Source organism: Catharus ustulatus, chromosome 13 (assembly GCF_009819885.2).
Source record: "Catharus ustulatus isolate bCatUst1 chromosome 13, bCatUst1.pri.v2, whole genome shotgun sequence".
Classification (NCBI taxonomy): domain Eukaryota; kingdom Metazoa; phylum Chordata; class Aves; order Passeriformes; family Turdidae; genus Catharus; species Catharus ustulatus.
This window is the reverse complement of record NC_046233.1, coordinates 7,613,385-7,633,126: the sequence shown is the minus strand read 5'-3', so window position 1 is coordinate 7,633,126 and position 19,742 is coordinate 7,613,385. Positions and strand designations below refer to the sequence as shown.

The window sequence follows — 19,742 nt, the reverse complement described above, 5'->3', positions numbered from 1 at the left end:
GCAGATGTGACCAAAAGGTTGCAAAGAACCCTTGCACCTGCAGTGAAACTCCTTGGTAACTGAACTCTGGGGCCAGAGACGTGACAGTACTGTGAAACTCTTCAGCAGTCCTCTCCTGTCCTGTGCCACCTCTTATTTTGGAGAAAAAAAAAAAAAAAAAGTAATAGCAAGGAAAGAAAAGAAAATGAGAAAGATGTGCTGAGCCTGTCTGTGGAGACAGAGACAGGTGATCAGCATGGGGTATCTGCAGTGCTGTGCCTTCCCTCTCCTCTCTTTTCCAAAGCGCTGTGTGTGTGTGTGTCAGGGCTGTCTGTGTGTCTGTCTGTGCACAGGCTGGGCGGGTGGGAGAGCCCTGTGCCACCTGAAGGGCTCTGCAGTGGCTCATCTGTCACCGAAACTCCCCGGCGCCATGGCAAAGCAAATATGCTGCAGCAGGCTGTAAAGCTGTAAACATATGGGCACTAACAACAGATTAAGTGAGTGATTTAGTCTAAGGGGCTTGGTAGATTACCATAAAATGTATCTTAATTAGAAAAGCAATCAAAGTTGCACAGAGCCAATGAGGATAAACGTCTCTGTTGGTAGCAGGGAGCGTTCTGTGCCCCACAGCAGGGGATGGGGACCCCGATGGGTGCAGCTCATGCCCACTCTGGGGGCGTTCCTGGGGTTTGCCCAATTCAACCCTGAGTGCAGGCTGCCTTCATGCTGAATTATTTGTTCTTTGACCGATGAGACCATCCTGTGAGCTGTTCAGAATGAGTCTGATGGTGGACTCATGTTCCTTTAAAAGCATTTACAAACCAGAAACTGCTGAAGGAGAAGGAGAGCATTTGCACATTTTCCTTAAAACTCTGTACCAGTACCCAAAGATACATCTAAGTGTTTGCCGTGTATAGTACAGCTAGTCCCAGATAAAGGATTGGGGCTTCTAAGTGGCACCATAACACAAATAATTAATAAGTCTATCTCCCTCACTGTGTCCTTATCTTTTCAGTGAGCTTGGCCATAATTAGCTTTCACCTGATTCTAAGTTTATAGCATGTTCAATTGCTTTTTCCATTCTGCTTGTGTTTTCTCTGCTTCCTTCTTTTAGTGATCCTGGCTTTATTCCACAAGCCAGAGTCTATAGATTAAAAAAAAGCTAGATATTCATCTCCAGCAGTGCAGATGCAAAGATTGCAACAGCCAAAAACATATTGATGCATTATTGGTTTTGTACAAGAGTCTGTTTCCTTTCCGGGCTCTGGGAGGATTTGAAGTGCGTTGGGAAGTGGCACAGAAGATTTGCAGCAGCTGCTGGCATCTGAGAGAAAGGGAAGGATGACTGGTTGTCTCAAAATCAAATATTTTGAACCACGTAGGAAATGGAGAACTTTCAGGCAAGATTTTTGAAATGTTTTTTTTTCTTTTTGTGTTTGGAAGCAGGTATGGGTATAGATTTTAGAGAAGAGGAATTAAGGAGTGTGAATAAAAAGGAGACAGGCAAGAGGTGTGGAGCAGCACGGGAACAGGAGGATGTAGGAGAACAGGACAACTTAACCTGTCCAGACGAAGTGTTTCAGAGCTAGTGAGATAAGGACAATGTTGTTAGCATTTCCTGAATATGTTGTGTTTAGGTGTTGCTTTTTATGATTTCAGTGTGGGAAGGAGAGCAATACCATCTCTGGGGACAGAGTATGAGAGGAGTGGTGGAAAAGAAGAGGAGAGGGAGGTTTTAATTTTAAAAATGTTTCTTGCTCAAAATGTTCTCTGTAAATTCCCAGAGCTCAGCAAAGTAAATGTTCATTTATAGCCCATCATCTTAATTATTAAAAAATAAATTATTTTTACCATGTGGGCTGATATTTAACCAGGAGCAAATTCTTATTCCAGCCTTTTGCACAGAGGTGGGTGTTGAGGTCAAAGGCAGCTCCAGTGGATTTTTCCATCCCAAACTGGTTTGGGATGAGGCAGTGGGCCCCATGTTTGGAGACAGAGCCAGGGCAGGCATGTGGGACAGCAGGTGACAGGCAGCAGATGACACCAGATAGTTCCACCGGAGCCTAGGGAGCTGAGAGGAAGCTACTAATGGCCTCTGATGAGCATGGACGTGATAATAATGAGGTTAATGCCCTTCCATTCACCCAGAAACATCTTCAGGAATGTATAATCCCTGCTAGTCAATGGGCAATCATTAGGTCATAAATAATACAGCGTGATTGAAGGACAAGAGCCTTTCCTGTAATAATCATTTTCCGTCAGTGCTGACCCGGGGAGGTTTGGTTGCAGCCCCCTCCCTGTGCCACACTGCGGGGACCCAGCTGTCAGAGCATTTCTGGGCAGAGCAGTGCTCCAGCCTCTCAGTTCTGCTCTGTGCATCTGTCACCAGAGCAGGAAAATTCTCCTCAGGAGCCCAGGTCCACGGAGTAGTGCTGGGAAAGGAGCTGAAGCTAATGGGAAGAGTAAAGGCACAAATTAGGCGAGGAAGCAGTTCCAGGAGCCATCAGGGAGTGTTGCCAAAGGACAGTGGTGCCTGGTGGTGATGCTGGGAGAGCTGGCAATGGGGCTGGGATCCCTGGCTGGGAGAGGTGCCTTGTCCAGCCTGGGCAGGTGTTGTGCACATTCTGTACAAGGCTCTTGCAAGCTGGGTTTGTGCTCCCCACCATCCACTGCTGCAGTGGGGTGTAGCCTTGGTTTGGATGAGCCCCTGTGCCTGTATCAGCCAGCCAGGGTTTGAAGACATTAAATTCAGGGGCATTTTCTCTTCACAGAGTGCTCCCCATGTGTGCATGTCACTCAGCCATAATGTAAATCCCTGTGATTATTAGAGGGAGAAAATCCTACTCAGTAATAACTTGGATCGTGCTCTGTATGCATCTATATTACATTATGGACATTTTGAGCCCAGATGCATTCGAACCCACCAAGCAAAAGAAGAAATGAGCAGCCATCGTTTTTATTTTTTGTTTTATAATTAAATGTTTACACTTGTTACACAATAAATCCCATATAATCAGGCTGCAAAGTCTGCACAAAACCTGTTGTTTTCTGGAGGGAGCAGAAACAGTTACATTTATACATTAACCTGTGTTTGCCGGGTTGTTGCACATTACCTGGTAGTAAAATGAAAATTGACTTGACCTATTAGAAAAGGTGGCTCTCTTCTGACTTTCCTTGGTTTTGCCTACAATGGTCACCTGTGTTTGGTGCCAAAACAGCTCATGAGACAAGAGGAAGGGGACACAGACTGGGAGTGGCTGCTCCAGAACTCTGGGCACTTGTGATGCTCTGGGCACTGTCACAATGTGGATCCTGGTAGAGACTGCCACAGTTGGTTTGTTGTTTCTTTTTTTTTCTTCTTTTTTTTTTTTTTTTTTTTTTTTTGTTGGCTGGAAGTCTGGGACTAGAAAAGCTCTCAGGCCCAAAAAGGAGCACATCTCTGCTGCAGTGACATATGTCACAGCATGAGTCATTCAGGGATTATATGTACAAATCTAAACATGTCTGTCCAACTTGTGCTCCCGTGTCCTTAAATGAAGAGGGCACAAATGGGAAGCTCTGGAGCTGCAGAGGAAGAGCCATAACTTCCAGGTTCTAGAACCAGAGGGGAAAAGGGCTGCAGGTATGTCTGTGATACATCCTAAATGAATCCATGTGCACTCAGTAATTACCCCAGGTACTCCCAAGCCTGTTTGTAGCACTTATCCGTGTCTTTTGTTCCATGGCAGACATGTCACCAATGTATCAATGTCTATGTGCTGAAAGCAATTCATCCAATAAATTTTAAAAACCCTGAAGTACTTGTAAATGCTTACCTCAAACCTTTGACTAATGGTTAGAGGTGCTGGGAGGGCTTGGCAGCTCTGCCCAGATTGTGTAAGTACCTTTGTACTCCAACAGCTTTTCACTGATTCCAAGAAGAGATGCTCTATATGTCTCTATTTTCTGCCTGTTAACTCTTCCATGCATGCTGCCAACCTTAGCATTAGCTTTTAACTTCATGGCTGACCCTTTAAATACTGGATGAAACAGCTTGCATTACATTTTAAACTTAATAAATGGGAAAGGCATTACACAGATTCTATCTGGCCATCTGGAGGAACAGTGTCCTTTACCCCAACAAATGGCTATCTAATCCTCTCATATACAGTTGGGCTTTATTCTATTAAAATATAATGAGAAAAAATACCATACCATTATTTGGTGGAGCTAAATGGGATTTTTAGAATAATCAATGGAAGATGAATGGAAAAGATAAAGGTTTTCTTCAAAGCAAAAGAGAGAAAATTGTCTCCTTGGGATTAAAGTATTGTATAACCAAGTTATTATAAAATGATCTTTGCTCACTAAAAATACCCCCATTTCATTTCCATATATCTTTCCATTAAGAATCCAATCAAGTTGTTGGCTTTTGAGGGTTATTTTTTTTAATTTAAAAAAGTGCTAAGCATTAAATGAAGTGTTAAACACACAGAGGATGCTGTGGGCTTCCTGCCTGCTCTGGGGTCAGGTCTTTCCATCCAGCTGGTGGCATCCAGGGCTGCACTTTGTGGGTGCTCTAAAATGCCAGACAGGGGTTTATTGCTGTAGATGGCCTCGTGAAGACCCCACAGCCCGGTCGTGGAGCAGACTGGTCCCCTCCAGGTGATTCTTCATGCCCAAACTTTGAGTTGCTCCCTCATCCCCAGGGTTTTCACTCCACACAGACCAGGGCTGGGCTGGCACAGGAACCTTCTTAGCAATGCTGCTTTTTATTTGTAAGGTGGACACTAAATCCCAGCAGTCAGTGAACTGTGGCTTTAGGGTTTGTTTTTCAGCAGGAGCAGAATATATTTCAGTTTTCTCCCTATATTGCTGTTGAAGGAAAATTACTCCAGCTAGTTGTCATCCCCCCAGAACTGCATCAGCTGTGATGCTATCCACCTCCAATTCATCAACCAGTCAAGTTGATATAATTAGGAATCCCAAAGTCAATAATCTGATAATCTCCAGTGCACAAAGGCTTGTATGTAGGAGAAGTGATTCCGGGAAGTCTGCAGCTCAGATCCGTGCAGGAAAAATGCCAGATTTTAAAAAAGAAACAGGCAGAGACCCAGAGGAGAGAGAGCTTCCTAATCCTTCACTGGTGACATATTTTGGGCCATCAGTTCTGCAGTAAATGCTTCCCGTACAGTCATTTAGTGCCTTCAAACCTTCCCTTTACAGCCTTAATAATAATGTTCAATTACTGGCTCTGCCCTATAAATAAATAATGTCAGTTTAACGAGGCACTCTGTGGGGTGAGCAGTGCTGGCTGTGGGGGGACAGCTCCACAGCCCTTGGAGCAATGTGCTCACTCCTCACTCCACACATGCTCTTGGCCACAGTGGGAAATGTAAGGCAATGGAACATTTGGCAAAGGTTTTGCAGTCTCTCTGCTATGGTGGTATGGAGAATGGGAGGTCTCAGATCCAGAAATGATGCCAGAAAAACAGGTCTGCTTTTAAAACACTCTGAATATGTAAAATGACTAATAATAGTGCAGGCATTTTGAATATTTTAGGTTGCTTTGTCAGAGTGTCAGGAGGTCCCCACTGCTTTCCAGTGTTAGGGCAGGAGTAGGGGACTGGGGGGACCTGTTTGGGAAAGCATCCAGCAGGTCCATTCCCATTTTCCTTCCTTGGTGCCAAGAGAAAGCACTGGAGACTAAACCACAGAGTGAACTGCATCCCCCACAGCCTGTTTTTGGCCACCACAGCTCCAGGCAAAACTAACACTTTCTTTTTGAGATCTTGCCCTCCTGGAGGACCCACCAAGGAGCCCTCAGGCAGAGCAGGTCCTCTCCTCTGCAGCAGGATAGTTTTGGGGTACATGCCCAGCACGGCTTCATCCTGTCAGCCAGCAGGCTGCTGCACAGGGCAGACGTGCTCCCAGAAAAATCAAGTGGTTTATATAGAAGTTTCATCAATTTTAAATGGCAGTGTTGTCTTCCTACCAGGATGTTTCAGCTGTAGCATGCGCCACTAAACCTTTTAACTTGCCTTGTCAGGAGCTGTTCTGCCTTCTCCTGGTGTGCAGAGTGAGCCTGTTGCTCAGCAGGCATTGAGGGGAATTGTCACAAAGCCAAACAGGGAGAAGTGATAGGAAATCATCCTGTTTTTCCCTTCCTCGGTGGGATGAGTGATGTCCAGGGTCACATGCTGAGGCATTTCCAACTGTTTAATTCACACCTGGGACTTGGGCTCCCTCAGGGCATCACACACCCTGAGCCCCTGGCCACTGGGCTGGGAAAGGAAGGAACCAGCCTTGAGCATGGATAAATGACAGCACCTGAAAGCCAAATTACAGGATCCACTGCCATTGCATTGAGCCCTGGCATTGGAAGAAGGGAGGTGGTCCCTTAAATCATATGATGAACCTTTCCCTGCCTTGTGCAGGTGTGAGAAGCAGTGTTGTGCTCTGCTGGGTATTACATTGCTATTTTTGCTATTTTTTTCTCAAAGTGCTAAGGAGCCAACTGGTCTTTAAAACACAGTTGTCTGATTTGACGGGGAAGGCTGGTTTATTGTTGCACAGTACCAAGACAAATATAATTTCTGATAGTTTAATTATACTGTGGGATTATACTTCTTTACAAAAATATACCTATAGTCCAGGCCAAGGCTGGAGGTCAGAGAGGGAATATCACCATAGCAGGATCTGGGAATGGTGTTAATGACTTTACAGAAACTCATTGCCTTGTCAGGGTTGTGTCAGAGACCATGAGGAAGAAGGATGATCTTCCAGCCAGGCTAGACTGGACATGTGAGATGTGCATTGCTCCAGTCTGTGCTGAGACACACAAATAATATCTCTTCCTCTCTCCCCCTTCGGTCTTGGCCTCATTGGGCGTGTTGGTGATTTCTTCCAGAACACACTGAACTCGTGGGATGCTTGGTGTGTTATCCCACATGGAATGTGCACCACTGATCCAGGCTGGGGACAGGCATTTTCCATTTCCCTGCAAGGATCCAGGCACATGTGAAGGCACCAGCCTTCACTGTGTAACAGTGGCAAGGCACTAGCTGCAGCTGCAGGAGGGATGGAGAGCACAGGAGAAAGCAGGGTTTGCCCTGTGGGCAGGAATAGCCTGGCACAGCCAGGGCAGCAAGGATTTGTTGACTCAAGGCACCACGTTTGTCCCATTGCTGCTGCAGGGAAGCCAGGCACAGGACTGGCTGTCAGGACTGAGCCTTGGCAGGCAGCAGCCATGGGATAAGCAGAGGTAACTGCACGTGGGGAGATTTATCTCATGAAGAAACAGGATGTGTGCACACTTGCCGATAGACCCAGTGCTGAGTGTGGATTTATAGGCAAAGAGTAAATAGGAACATGGGGAAACACTTTCCCTTTCTCCATAAACTTTTCAATTTCAGAGCAGCCAGATTCAATAAAATTATCTCACAGATGGAGGTTTTATTGGGTCTGACCCATAAAGCTCCCATTATGGGGTTTACAACTGCCATTTACACAAATCCTGCTATAATAAAATACAGTGGTGTTTACAGTATTCCTGAAATGGCCACAAAATTACTGTGTGCACAAAAAACCAGCTAGTAATTCTTGGCTTGTTGCTCTGGGCACTCCTCTGACAACATGAAGCAGCGCAAATTGGGGTGGGGGAGGAAGGGGAAATGCAGAAGTAGGAGGATAATAATTATGCTGCTGCTTGGCCACAATACCTTAGGGAAATAGCATTGATTTACAGCCCTCACTCTGCGCTCCCTTGATGGAAACTGAAAATATGGTTTCTAAGGGTGCTTCGTGCCCTCAGCATGCAGCTGTGGGGACTGGTTGGGCATTACTGGCAGCTGGGTGATCCCAACCATCAGCAGCATCTGATCCAGCCCCAGCAGGGAGCCAGGACTGAGCTGGCTGAGGAGCTGCTGGAGTTTGGTAGAAAAGTCTGCAGCATGGTCCTTTTCCTTTTCCCATCTGCAGAGTGTGTGCTGGGTAAGGGTGGGAGCTGGTGGTTGTGCCTGGAGGGGTTTGCTGAAAAGCTTCTGGTTAAGGGCTGGTTGTGGGGTTAAGGGTGACTAAAGGCTGGATCTGGACTATCTGAAGGAGCAAGGCTTCAGGTGCTTGAGTCTGCTGTCAGAGATGCTCTCAATATGGGAGAGGAAAAACTGGGAATTCTGGAGGAGATACTTCCTGGGAAGGAATAGCCTGAGCTGGGTTTTTGAGCATGGCTCTGTGCCCTTGGTGAAAAAAACATGATGACACCCATTATGCTGATTTCTAACGCATGATTAAAGGAGATGCATTTGAATTGCACCTCTTTCCTCTGCTTGTGCCCTTGCTGAGAGTGGTGGCTGAGAGGTGATGGCTCTTCCTTTATGGTAGGTCTCACACCACAGGCTTCGAGTTCCCTCTTTATATATCACTGTTAATCTTTGTGTCTATGTACCTGCAAAACATTTGCATTTGCAACTCTGTTAATTAGGCCAGAAAGCAGGTCAGTGTTCTCTCCTGTTCTCCTTAATATATTGTTTTCTGACCTCACCTCACAAATTAACCTGAGGTGATTAATGCTGATTTTCAGTGCTGTGCTAAATGTAAGGGCAGAAACTTCTGTGTACAGAGGCAGTGTCTCATTTAGGATGAAGAACACTATTTAAGTTGTAGTGAAAACATTTATTTTGTAGCACATATTTAACAAGTCAATTCGTAGTGAAGTTCAGCTTTCCTCTTTTGCAGTAAGCTCAGCAAGAAGAATTGGTTCAATCAAAGTTTTTATTAACTTTTCTTGTCATTAGGTACCTAAACACCTTTGCAAACCTATCCTCCATGTGTGATCTGCCCTGATCACACTGGAAGTGAGTGGCAGGGTGGAAACTTGCATCATTTGTTATTCCTGTGCTCCATCATGCTCAGCACATCACCCTGCACCCAGGGAGGGTCTCCCTGCCCCAGTGCTCAGGTGTCACCTCTGTAATCTGTCACTCTCTGGGGAAAAGGTGCACATGCAAAGCTGAGTTCCAAGGAGGCTGGTGAAACTTGGGGCTTTGTTTATGCTGCAAATTGGGAGAACTATGATTAATGGCATGTTTTGCAAAGCCTTGTTTAGCAAGAAAAGATCTAGTTTTTCTATTTATTGTGTTTTCAGTCTGTTATTTTGCCATTGCATCTGCTTGCTGCATAATTTTTCAGTGTCCAAAAATATGGTTTCTTTCCCAGATGTCCACACTCTTCATTTCCTCTGGGTTGCTGATTTTAGTTTATTTAATTGTGGCTGGGATTGGTCATTTGCTTGCCATTTTCCTCATCTGCCCCTCTGTAGATCTCACAGTAACTGTTAATGGAGAGCCATAGTGCTGCAATTAACAAAATCTATCCTGTCCTTTAATTTAAATTACAACTGCATAAATAAACTGTCCCCACTTCTTCTCAGGGTCTTCCAAAGAAGCATATGTCAATGATGTTTGAAGATACCTATGCCTGCTTCCAATTCCTTCCTTTGAACCCTTGATATAAGAGCTGATGTGTCTCTGCCCTGCATACTCCCTCCTTCATTATTTCTCTCCTGGAAGATTAAGAGCTGCTATGGGTTTGCATCAGAACCACCCAAGCTTTTTTCTCCTTTGCAGTTTGCCTGACTTCAGCCAAACCCTGGAATTTCTTTCTGCTTTGCAGTCTTGTCACCTCTATGTCCACTTTGGATTATGGTAGTAATTTAGGAAAAGTAATTTTAAAAAACACTGTATTTTTTTTCCAAGTCATACATGAATTGGTAGAGGGGCAACTCAGTTTGTGTTGTGCCACATAATGGGATGGCAGCTGTGTGAACTGTCTAGGTCTGCTCTTGCTACTTCTGGTTGCACCTTTTAAATATTTCTGTCAGTGTTTTGTTTGGGTTAAAGATTACTCATTATGTTCAGTCAATATCCAGTCTCACCTGTCAATGGGGCGATTTAAACAACTGCTTGGGTTGCAAATCCCAAATGGGGCTCAAGACAGGAGGGAAGAGCTTGGACAAACGGCGATGTGTCTGTCTGTGTAGCAACAGAACTTCATGTGTCATGGTTCTTTGCTTTTGGGAAGGGTGCAGGAATAATGAATGGTTTGCTTTAAATGCTTTAAATGCAAGGAGTGATGGATAACCTGACCTCAGGGGGCTGGTGCTGCAGCTAGAGCTACTGCATGGATCTGCTGGTGGTGGTCGCTGAAATGAAATGAAATAAAAATGTTGTTTGTTTTTAACAGCTTTTTGCAATCTTTGCATTTGCAACATGCGGCGGGTACTCTGGAGAGCTGCGCCTCAGTGTGGACTGTGCAAACAAGTCCGAGAGTGACCTCAGCATCGACATAGCCTTCGCCTACCCCTTCAGGTAACGCCGGCGCGGCGCGACACGCGGTGGGGCTGGCCCAGCACATCGGGCTTCCCCTCATTTACAGCACTCTGCACTCCTGCACCAGTCTGGAATTTTCCTTTGTGCAGGAGGAATGAATTTGGTTAGACCTGGTGTGGATGGGGCCGTGGGAACTGTTGGGAGTGGCAGCACAGGAGATTCCAGGGGCTGGGAAAGTTTGGGGAGTGGAAAATGGTAGGCAAGGGAAAATGAAACAACACATTGTCAGGAAAATTAATCCACAAACGTCGGAGGTTTATGTCCAAAAAGAAGACAGAAGAGTCCTTTTTCTTTATTCGAATAAAGGGAGAGACTGTGCAGCATTCCCCTGGGATCTTGAATTTTTGGAGGGTGCAGCCTCATTTTTATCCTAATTTCCCTCTTTCTTTCCCCATGGGCTGAGATACTTGAGAGGTACCGACTTCTCGAAACACCTGATACCTGAGATTCCCCTCTAATGTATAACCCTCCCTTTTAACTTTTAAGTCTTATAGAATTCATGGGTTTTCCCCATTGCTTCTTTCATCTTTCAAAATCCAGTTTCATTTATCAGCCAACCTACAGTTTGTAAAGGCAAATATCTTTTTCCATTCATCAATCAGTGGAATCCTTCCCATTGTTTCTTTTATCTCTCAGTGGTAGTCTTATCAACCAGCAGACCCACAGCCTGTTTGTAAAGACAAATCCCTCATTCCTCTAAACATCATCCCAAGATGAAAAACTGTAGTGTAGCCATTAGCTTCAGCTGGAAATGAGAGAGGTTTCCCATCCACAGTAGCAAGGATCTGAAATAGCCACTCCAAGGGAAGGGGAAGCAAAAAACCAAAATGAGTTTGAACCATGATTTTGAAATGCTTTTTGAAAATTTTATTAATTGGCTGTTTGCATGTCTTGGTGTCTGAATGCTTTAAACCTAGTGATTTAGGAAAACAGTTTTTATAGTTTTTTTAATGTTTTTTGAGTACATCTGCAAGCTGTAGTGTAGTTATACATATATATATGTAATATTCATGCCATTTAAGATCCTGCTTCAAAAGAGCAGCTACAGTCTTCTGTTTTTAGATATGTCAAGTCCACTGCGGAAACTGCTCACTTTTGTATGAGTGATTTCTTCAAGGAATTGAGATGATTAAGAAAAGAATGCATAATTCAATCTCAAGTCTAGTACACTACGACTCTAAAATTATTTTTCTTCCTTGGGAAATCACATGCTGTTTTGCTGATGATTGCTGTGCACAGACCAGACTTGAAAGCATCAATTTCTTCAACATGTTCTAAGATACAGCAAATTCCAAACAGTGGGAGCTGAATTTGATTCCTTGAAATGTTGTTCTTGCTTGACATACATTTATTATTCCAAAAAGTCACATTTCCTGGTATTACAAATGTTTATTTTTTGCCTTGAACATGTCCACATTTTCTTTCATTTCTGCTTAGTATGCATAGGAGAGATCCTGAAAATTTAGTTATGTGAGCTTGTAATTTGAATCACTTCCAAATAGGTCATTTCTCCAACATTCATTACAAATACACCCTGTAGTGAAGTGCTTTTAGTTTTCATGATTATAAAATAGTGTTTTATTTTAAAAGTAAATAGAACAGAGAGAAGTAGCCATCAAGTGTCTCCTGGTGTTTCACCAGGCACATCAACCATTGTTTCTAGAAAGAAGTGGCTGGATCTGCAATTTCCCACAGTTTTACTTATTAGAAAACTGGAGGTAATTGATGGCTAATGTAACATTCCAGCATGTTGCAGAGATGATGCAAAATAGGGTTTATTTGCAGGAGGGATCCAGCTGAGGCTGTGGCTGGCCCTTGAACTCAGCATGCACAGATGGGATGTGTGGCATGTACAATGGGTGGTTTACATGGTGAAAATACACCTGAAATGTGCAGGTGAGAAGGGAGATGGCACTTAGCTGCTGCTACAGGAGGAGCATGAATATACTCAGATTTTGTGCAGTTTGGGATTTTGTTTGCAAACCTGAGGCATATGCAAAAAGTGTCCAGAGATGTGCAGATTGCACGAGGCAGCAGATGTGTGCCTGGAAAATCTGCTACCTTTGGAACTTGGTGCCATCTCAGTTTTTTATCTAGATATTCCTGTGACTTTCCTGTGACTATTCATGTGTTTGCTATTTTTGCTTTTCTCCTTCCACAGAATGGAGATGGGATGCTCTAAAAACAGAAGTGAGATTAGTTGGGCAAGGTAACATCTCAGAGCAGTGAATATGCTTGGAAAAAGCAGCTCAGGAAAGTTGAGGCTCTCTAATCAAGACTGTGCTCCTCAGGCTGAGGCTCCCTGCATGGGTTCGTAGGCATTGTTAGGTAGGATGAATTTCCCACCAGTTGTCTTGCATTCAGGTCCATCTTCCCATGGCATTTTCCTTTCAAATGCCTTCACAGTCCTGATTACTGGCTGTCAGCTGGGGGAGGTGTAGGTGGAAGGAGAGAAGCTGCTGAGATCTGACACCCCGCTGCTGTTGGGGCTGTCAGCTGTGACACTGAAGCAGTCAAAATACCTGAGCGCTGCTTTTTATGAGCTGCACCTTCCAGCATGACTTGAAACAAAGGAAGTCGTGCTACCAGCTGCTTTCATTTCTGTTGCTGTGCATTTGAAGCTCTATTTTCTTCTCCCAAAAGATGAACTGCTAGACCTTGGCCAGGAGATGACAAGTGTCAAGAGCTTTAACTGGTAAACAAAGTAGTAAGGCTGAGCAGGACAGATTGGTAAAGCCAAGAAGGTTTTCTTGTTTTGGAAATGAGATTGAAGGAATCTGAAAACATTCCTATTAAAGCAAGATCAGAATGGGGAGGGAGCTTTCCAGACTGAAAGGATGGGCATTGACCACATGCTTCTGGGGCCAATCACCTGAGCTAAAGGAAAGGAGGATGCAGGAGGGCAAAACCAGTGCTGGTGGGATGATTCAAGAGGCCCCAGGCCAGTGTTGAATGCACTGAAGCAGCACTGCATTCCACAGCAGGTAGCTCCAGATGCTCCCAAAACCAAGGAGCATCTTCACACCTGCTTATTGAGACTTTTCTCATCCCCAACCTACAAATTGCGAAAGTCTCCAGCAAGAAATAAAAATTAGTCCAAGAGAAATAATTGGTACAATTAGACAGGGTGTTTTGAAATGTATCTTTAAACTAATGCTAATTCTTTCTTGTTTTGGTTTTTTTTTTTTAAGTTATGGCTATAGCGAAGTTATGCTTGGCTCCAATGTAGTCTTACTGCTCTTGTAACTGTGGTAGCAGGAAATTGTGGAGCACCAAAAGGAAAACGCAAAGAAACATTTTTCACCAGGTGACTGCTTCTCATTTCTGCTGGAATCACTTTCTTAGTTAGTTCCAGACCCAGATTAATTTGCCCTTTGAAAAGGGAGAAGTGAAGAAAAGCATAAAAGTGTACTAACCACTAGCCACTACCAGAGTAATCTGGTGCTTTTGCAGGGCTGGGACAGGATCCCTGGGAGAAAAGCCCATGTGGTGGTGCCTGTGCAGGGTGGTTGTGCCAGGAGTGTGAGGAGGCTGAGCCATTCCCATCTGAGCTCCTGCTCTGAGCTCGTGCTGCTGGGGTGCAGTAACCACTGAAGAGTCCCCCCAGTATTGACATAATTGACCCCAATCTGCTCCACCATCTCTCCTGGAACAGGAGATTGGATGGATGCTTTTCCATCCACAATTACACTGATTCATTTAAGCTTCCTGCAACCCATGATCCTGTAGTCACCCTGTAATGTGGAAATTAACCTGAAGTCTAAACCCTAATATCCTCCAACAGTGTTTCCTGGAGCTGTGCCACACTCTTCTACAGATCCTGCCAGACTCCTCCATGCCTAATCTGATATTTATAAAGATGTTTCAAATACTCACCTAAGATTTTTTCTCATTTGGGTCTGATTCTAGTTTTATCACAAAAAAATTCTTCCTTCCTCATGTTTTAAAGCACAAATCAGGCATTCTTCTGGATACATTTATATGCATTTTGAAAGTTTTACAAGTTCAAATATGGGAAAATTTCTCTGGCCCTACAGCAGCAGTTTTTCTCTAGCACTAGGATCTGTGCTTGATACAGAGTCTATTGCAGATTGGCACACATTAGGATGTTCATTAACTTGACCATAACCCAGGCAATGATTTTTGAGGGGCGGAAAAAAATCCAGCATCTTGGGATTCTTTGTTACTCTCACAGTCCATCACCCTTTCAGATTGGATTTGTCACTTATCCAAGTGCCCTGAAGCAATATGTTTTGTCTGTAATGAGAGTCCTAGTGAAGGTCCTATTTGTTTGTTATTTTCTGTGATCCCAGCAACATTTTTATCATGTGCTTTGTTTTTCCTTGGGTTTACTTGGATAATAAGTGATTGAATAGTACACCTACTGTGCACATATTTGTTACTGGTATTCACTATTTTAAGATGCTTTTTCATCAGTCCTCCTAAAAGCAAGTATTTTTGTTTGCTTAACTTACCAAGTCTGTACTGAAGATTTTTTGCTACACAATTATTCGTATCACAAACTTGATGATTTACTTGCAGCTGGCAGAGCTGCACTGAAACACTTGAGCTTCTTCAACTACTGATTTAAATGAACTTTTGCATCCCAGAAGTGCTCTTGTGCTGATGTGCTGGGAGAGGTGCTCTGTGCTGATGCCATCAGCTGCTCTTTGTGGTCCTGGCCAAGGGAGGAATCCTGTGCCAGACCCCAACTGTGGCTGATGCTGTGGGGTCTGTGGCTGTGGGAGCCCATGGGTCTGCAGGGCAATGGCAAAACAGAACCAGCTCAATACAAGCCCCTAATCTTGAGGCAGACCCTGGACTAAAATCTCTTTGCCTGTAGCTTTTGGAGGTGCTTTAACCCAATCCTACATTGCAGTATATCCCCAAGTTAAATGCTGTGTGGAAATTAATTTGGGGTATCTCTTGTGTTTTCTTGGGGCATTCATCCTGAAAACTGCTTGGAAAATATTGGCCTGGAGGATGACATTGTTAAATTTTAAACAGACTCACCTAAGCCAGTGGTTAGGTGAAGTGTGTGCAGAGGTGTTAGGAGCACTGAGTCACAGTTATGAGAAGGACAGAGTAGGATTTCCTGGTGGTGCTAACCTGAGACCCTGATGCCAATATGTCTTTGCACATCCTTGTATCACAGCAGTGAGCAAAACAAATGTTTTCTATTTTATTTTAAATCACCTATTAGTATCATTTCAGTGTGCTGGTAAAGCTGTCTCTTCATATGATTCTTCCTTCTGAAGGAAAAGGAAATTTTGTTTTATGGGAGCTTTTCATTCACTTTAAGCATCTCATTTGAATAAAGACATTCCATTGAGCACCCTTGGAAGTGTTCACCTCATCTGTATGCGATGGGTAGGCTACTCTTCCATTTGAAATATGACAGCCAGATCTAAATTGCCTACTTAGAAGCTACAAATTATAATTAAGAAGAAAACATCTAACTTTTTGAGCTTTGCATCTATCTTTCTTTGGAAAAGGCCTCTGCTAATGTTAGCACATTTCTGTGCCAGTGTGTACTATCCTTCTATTTTTTTGTCATCCATTTGTAGTAAACATTGCTTCAGAATTCAGTGAAAAACATTCTGGCTGAAAGATTATAAATGTCTGTGATGGCTGGGAGACTGAGAGCTGCTGATAAATAGAAATTCTTTCAACTAAGTAGTTGCCTACAGTGCTGACTTTCAGGCAGCTACGGTGGGCTCTGCTCCCAGACTTCTTGGGAGGTTGGAGATAGGGAGGAATAAAGTCACAGAGTCAGCTAAACTCCTTAAGGTTTATGTTTTATTTTGGATATCTTCACCTTACAGAAGATGGCCCTTCTGCAACACCAAGCTGTTGCCTCATAAACCTCCTGTGCATAGACAGGAGCAAAAGCAAGGCAGCAGGAGCTGTGCACTGGCTCCAGGTGTAACCTGTGCCAAAATGCAGATTCCCCAATTCCCAGGCGGATTTGGCAGAGCCCCTGGGAAGGTGAGAGGTGCTGCTTAAACTTTGAATGACCCATTCCAGCTTAATGAAGGGATAAATCTCCACCCTGGAACTTCTTAGAACAAAACTTGGTGCTTTTGAGAAGCAGATTTTGCACAAGCAGGAGCGGCAGGGACGATTGGATGGAGCTCAGAAGACCACAAGCTGTGTCACAATGGCCCCTTCTGGTTCTGCAATAGGCTGGTGTGTGAAAACTGCATTAGTTTAATCCCTTTTCTTGCCAAACTGTGACTGCCTCATCTGGCACTACAGATCAGGGGTTAAGAGCTGAACTGATGAGGAAAACGCTCAGTAATACATCAGCTAAGCTGGAGATTTTCACCAATATCCCTGTTATATAAACTGGCTCTGTAGGATGGGCACTGAGGGCTCAGTCATGGCTTTAATTATTTTCCACAACTGTTTCAAACTCTGATCTCAGCAGTGCTTTTTATACCTAATTTTGACCTCTTAATGAATAATTTACCTAACCAGGACTTCTAAGTATTAACTACTGCTAGTGGAAAGAGGAAATTATGTGAATGGGGAAGATAATGTTGTATCCTGCTGGGTAAAATTCAGAAAATCCTTCAGATTACAAATATCTCTGATTGTGATACCTTCACAAAGTATCTTCATATGTAATATGACTTAATGATGCAAATTGAAGCATTAAGATGTATTTTTAACTAGGAAATAGGCCTTTTTATCAGTTGTGTATTTAACATTCTGGTAATTTATAGGCCTATCCCGAAAATTGCAGCTCAGTTTTTTAAAATCTCTTTTTTTTCCCCCAATGGAAAACCAGTTAAAAGATTTTATGCCATTGTGACATGAATGCAAGGACTTTGTGAGCTATTTAAAGTATGGCCCCAGCACATCCCTGACAGAGAAGGCATCAGAGACCTTGGTCAAGTCTCTGTACTGAAACAAGTCTGGAAGCAACCTGAACATGGAGCTTGCAAAGCCTAACTGAGCACTGATCAATGAGCTGTTGGTTTAGTTAGAGCTGTTTGCTCTTAAATTGCCTCTTGGGCTGGGGAAAAGGTGATCCAGGTCTGCAGAATAAGTACTTTTCAGCTTTGAATGAACACAGTTTGTAGTAGGAAAGAATATTTCAGATTTTTATAACTGGCTCTAGTGATTAAAGAGTGCATCCCTTAGTTCAGAGCCCTGATGTGATTTTTGCTTGCTTGTGCATGGCTACAGAAGTAATTGAAAACTGCAATCAGTGTTCTCCAATGCCCACAAGTCTTCAAGGACCACACTGACTCTGAAATAGTCTTCAGACAAAGAGAACAGTAGAATGGGAGAAAATGAGCTTTTTCACTTGGACAGCTGTGGTCTGCAGTAACAGCTGCCCATGAGCACAATGCACAGTGTAACTCCTTTGTCAGAGTTTGATGGAATTAGAGCTGGTTTGATTAAGACAGATGAAGTAAGGATGACTTTGTGACTTCTCTAGTTTTGAGGGCCTGCTCCTGACCCCAGTCACAATCTTCAAGACCCACTTTGTAGAAATCTTCAAGATTGGCCAAGCATGGTCATTACTGCCAGTTTGCACTTTTGGAACTGTGGACAAAGGCAAGTTCCCTTTTCTCACTAGTGAGGGACAAGAGATACTCTCAGTCACTCTTTGTTCCTGCATTAGATCTATAGGAAACCACCAGAAATCTGATTGAACCACATCTTCAGCCTCCCTTTGGGGCTGACCCTGTGCATGTGGCTGTACTCACAGGGGTGTTGTTGAAGCAAGAGACCACCCACCACTCCCCAGTTCCATGGCTGGCTTGGCTTCTGGGTCAAACTGGTTTGTAAACAGCCAAGAAGCTGCAGACCAAAGGTGGCAAAGTCTCTGCTCTTTCCTGCTGCTGGTGTTGGGCTGTGGGCAGGGACTCAGTGCTTGAGGAGGATTTGTACAACCATGTAGTCTCCAGTTAACTGCAAGGACAATTGTTAACCAAGGACAAGCTGGTGGGTCCAGGCAGTGTTTTTGTGGTGGGGCAGACAAGATGACTTCCCCAGGTGTTGAGGTCATTGCTGCTGTCACCAGTGCTCTGCTTCTACTCTGTAGTTTTTAATCCCTTGAAACTCAAAACAAACACATCCTTGAATGCTGAACTAGGGCCACAGAGGAGGCTTGTCTTGCTTTGCAGCCCTTCAGACTGGTCAGTTCTTATCTTCTTGTCCATGTGCAGACATTGCAAGAACACAGAGCTCATGGACACACAGCTGGAGGGGGAAGGAAAGTGATAGCAACTTTCTGGAGATGCTGCCTGCTGCAGATAAGGGAGAAGACTTTACTAAAACTTTGTTAAATTGTAGAGCTTTTCATTTGGCACTCAAAAATTGGATTTTTCATGAATTTGGATGGTCCAGTTGATCCAAACTGGTTGATTTTTCTTCACAGAGGCTATATTTTATGTTTAATGCTCTTTTAGTGCCAGAAAAATTCTTCATTAATTCTTTAGGCCAAATTTGTTCTTAAAGTAGAAGTTGATTTTGGATTTGTTAATATATGCAGCTTTTTCACTGTTTGAATTTTTAATATATATTCATGAATAGTCTCTGCCAGTATTGTGCAGTAATGGTGTTTTATCTGTGCCTACCACAAAGGCTTTTCCTAGAAGTCAGATTTTAGGCAACCTCCCTTGCAAATTTAATTTTTCACATTTTCATGCTGTCAGTACAGAAGCAGCCAAAGCAGCCACCCTTTGGCTTTGCTTTGTCTGGCATTTGATCCCATCCCCTGGATGGCACATGGTGACCCAGCTGGGAGACAATCAAACACATGCCCTTCCCTTTTTCCTGCTCCCAAATGTGCATTTCTGTGCAGGGGCCCTGAAGATTTCCTCAGGACTATAGAGAATAAGATGCATGGGATGTCTTTGGTTTCCTCTCACACCTGGATTCTACACTAATTTATTTGCCAGGACAGAAATGCAATATTTTTCATTCAGTATTTTCTGGAGAGGATGTGTATCCACCCCCATGCAGCACAGCCCCACTCGGTGCCTGTCCTCTCTGGATCACAGCTCCTGGGCTGTTCAGGGTGTGAAGGTGCTGCCAGTGTGTCTGCAGGTCCATCAGCAGACCCACAAGGCTGCTTGGCTCCTACCTGGTGCACTGCTCAGCTGTGCTGGAGCCCAGCAGCTCCCTGAGGAAAGGGTTTGTCATATCCTTCCAAATGCTCATACTGTGACTGGGAGTTTCACTGGAGTCTTCCCATAAAACTCTACAGAGAACTTAATTTGATTGCTTTAAGTACATTAGGACAATATACTTGAGAAAATTATAGTTAAATACAAAGTAATATTGAAATACAACACAAAGGAGTCAATGTTGCTGCATCTTCTGTAATTGCTGTTGTATTTATATCAGTTGGTCTGGGGCGGTGAAATTTCTGCTTTC

General features: G+C 43.8%; 1 protein-coding gene across 2 annotated transcripts in view; it reads left to right on the top strand.

Annotated features, from left to right (window-relative positions):
- Positions 1 to 19,742, top strand: part of SYNPR (synaptoporin) — a 103,967-nt gene that overhangs the window by 64,731 nt on the left and 19,494 nt on the right. For both annotated transcript variants that reach the window (XM_033071530.2, XM_033071531.2), the window contains one exon: positions 10,201 to 10,325. In XM_033071530.2, the coding sequence (XP_032927421.1) occupies positions 10,201 to 10,325 (125 nt within the window). The remainder of the gene's footprint in view (positions 1 to 10,200; positions 10,326 to 19,742) is intronic.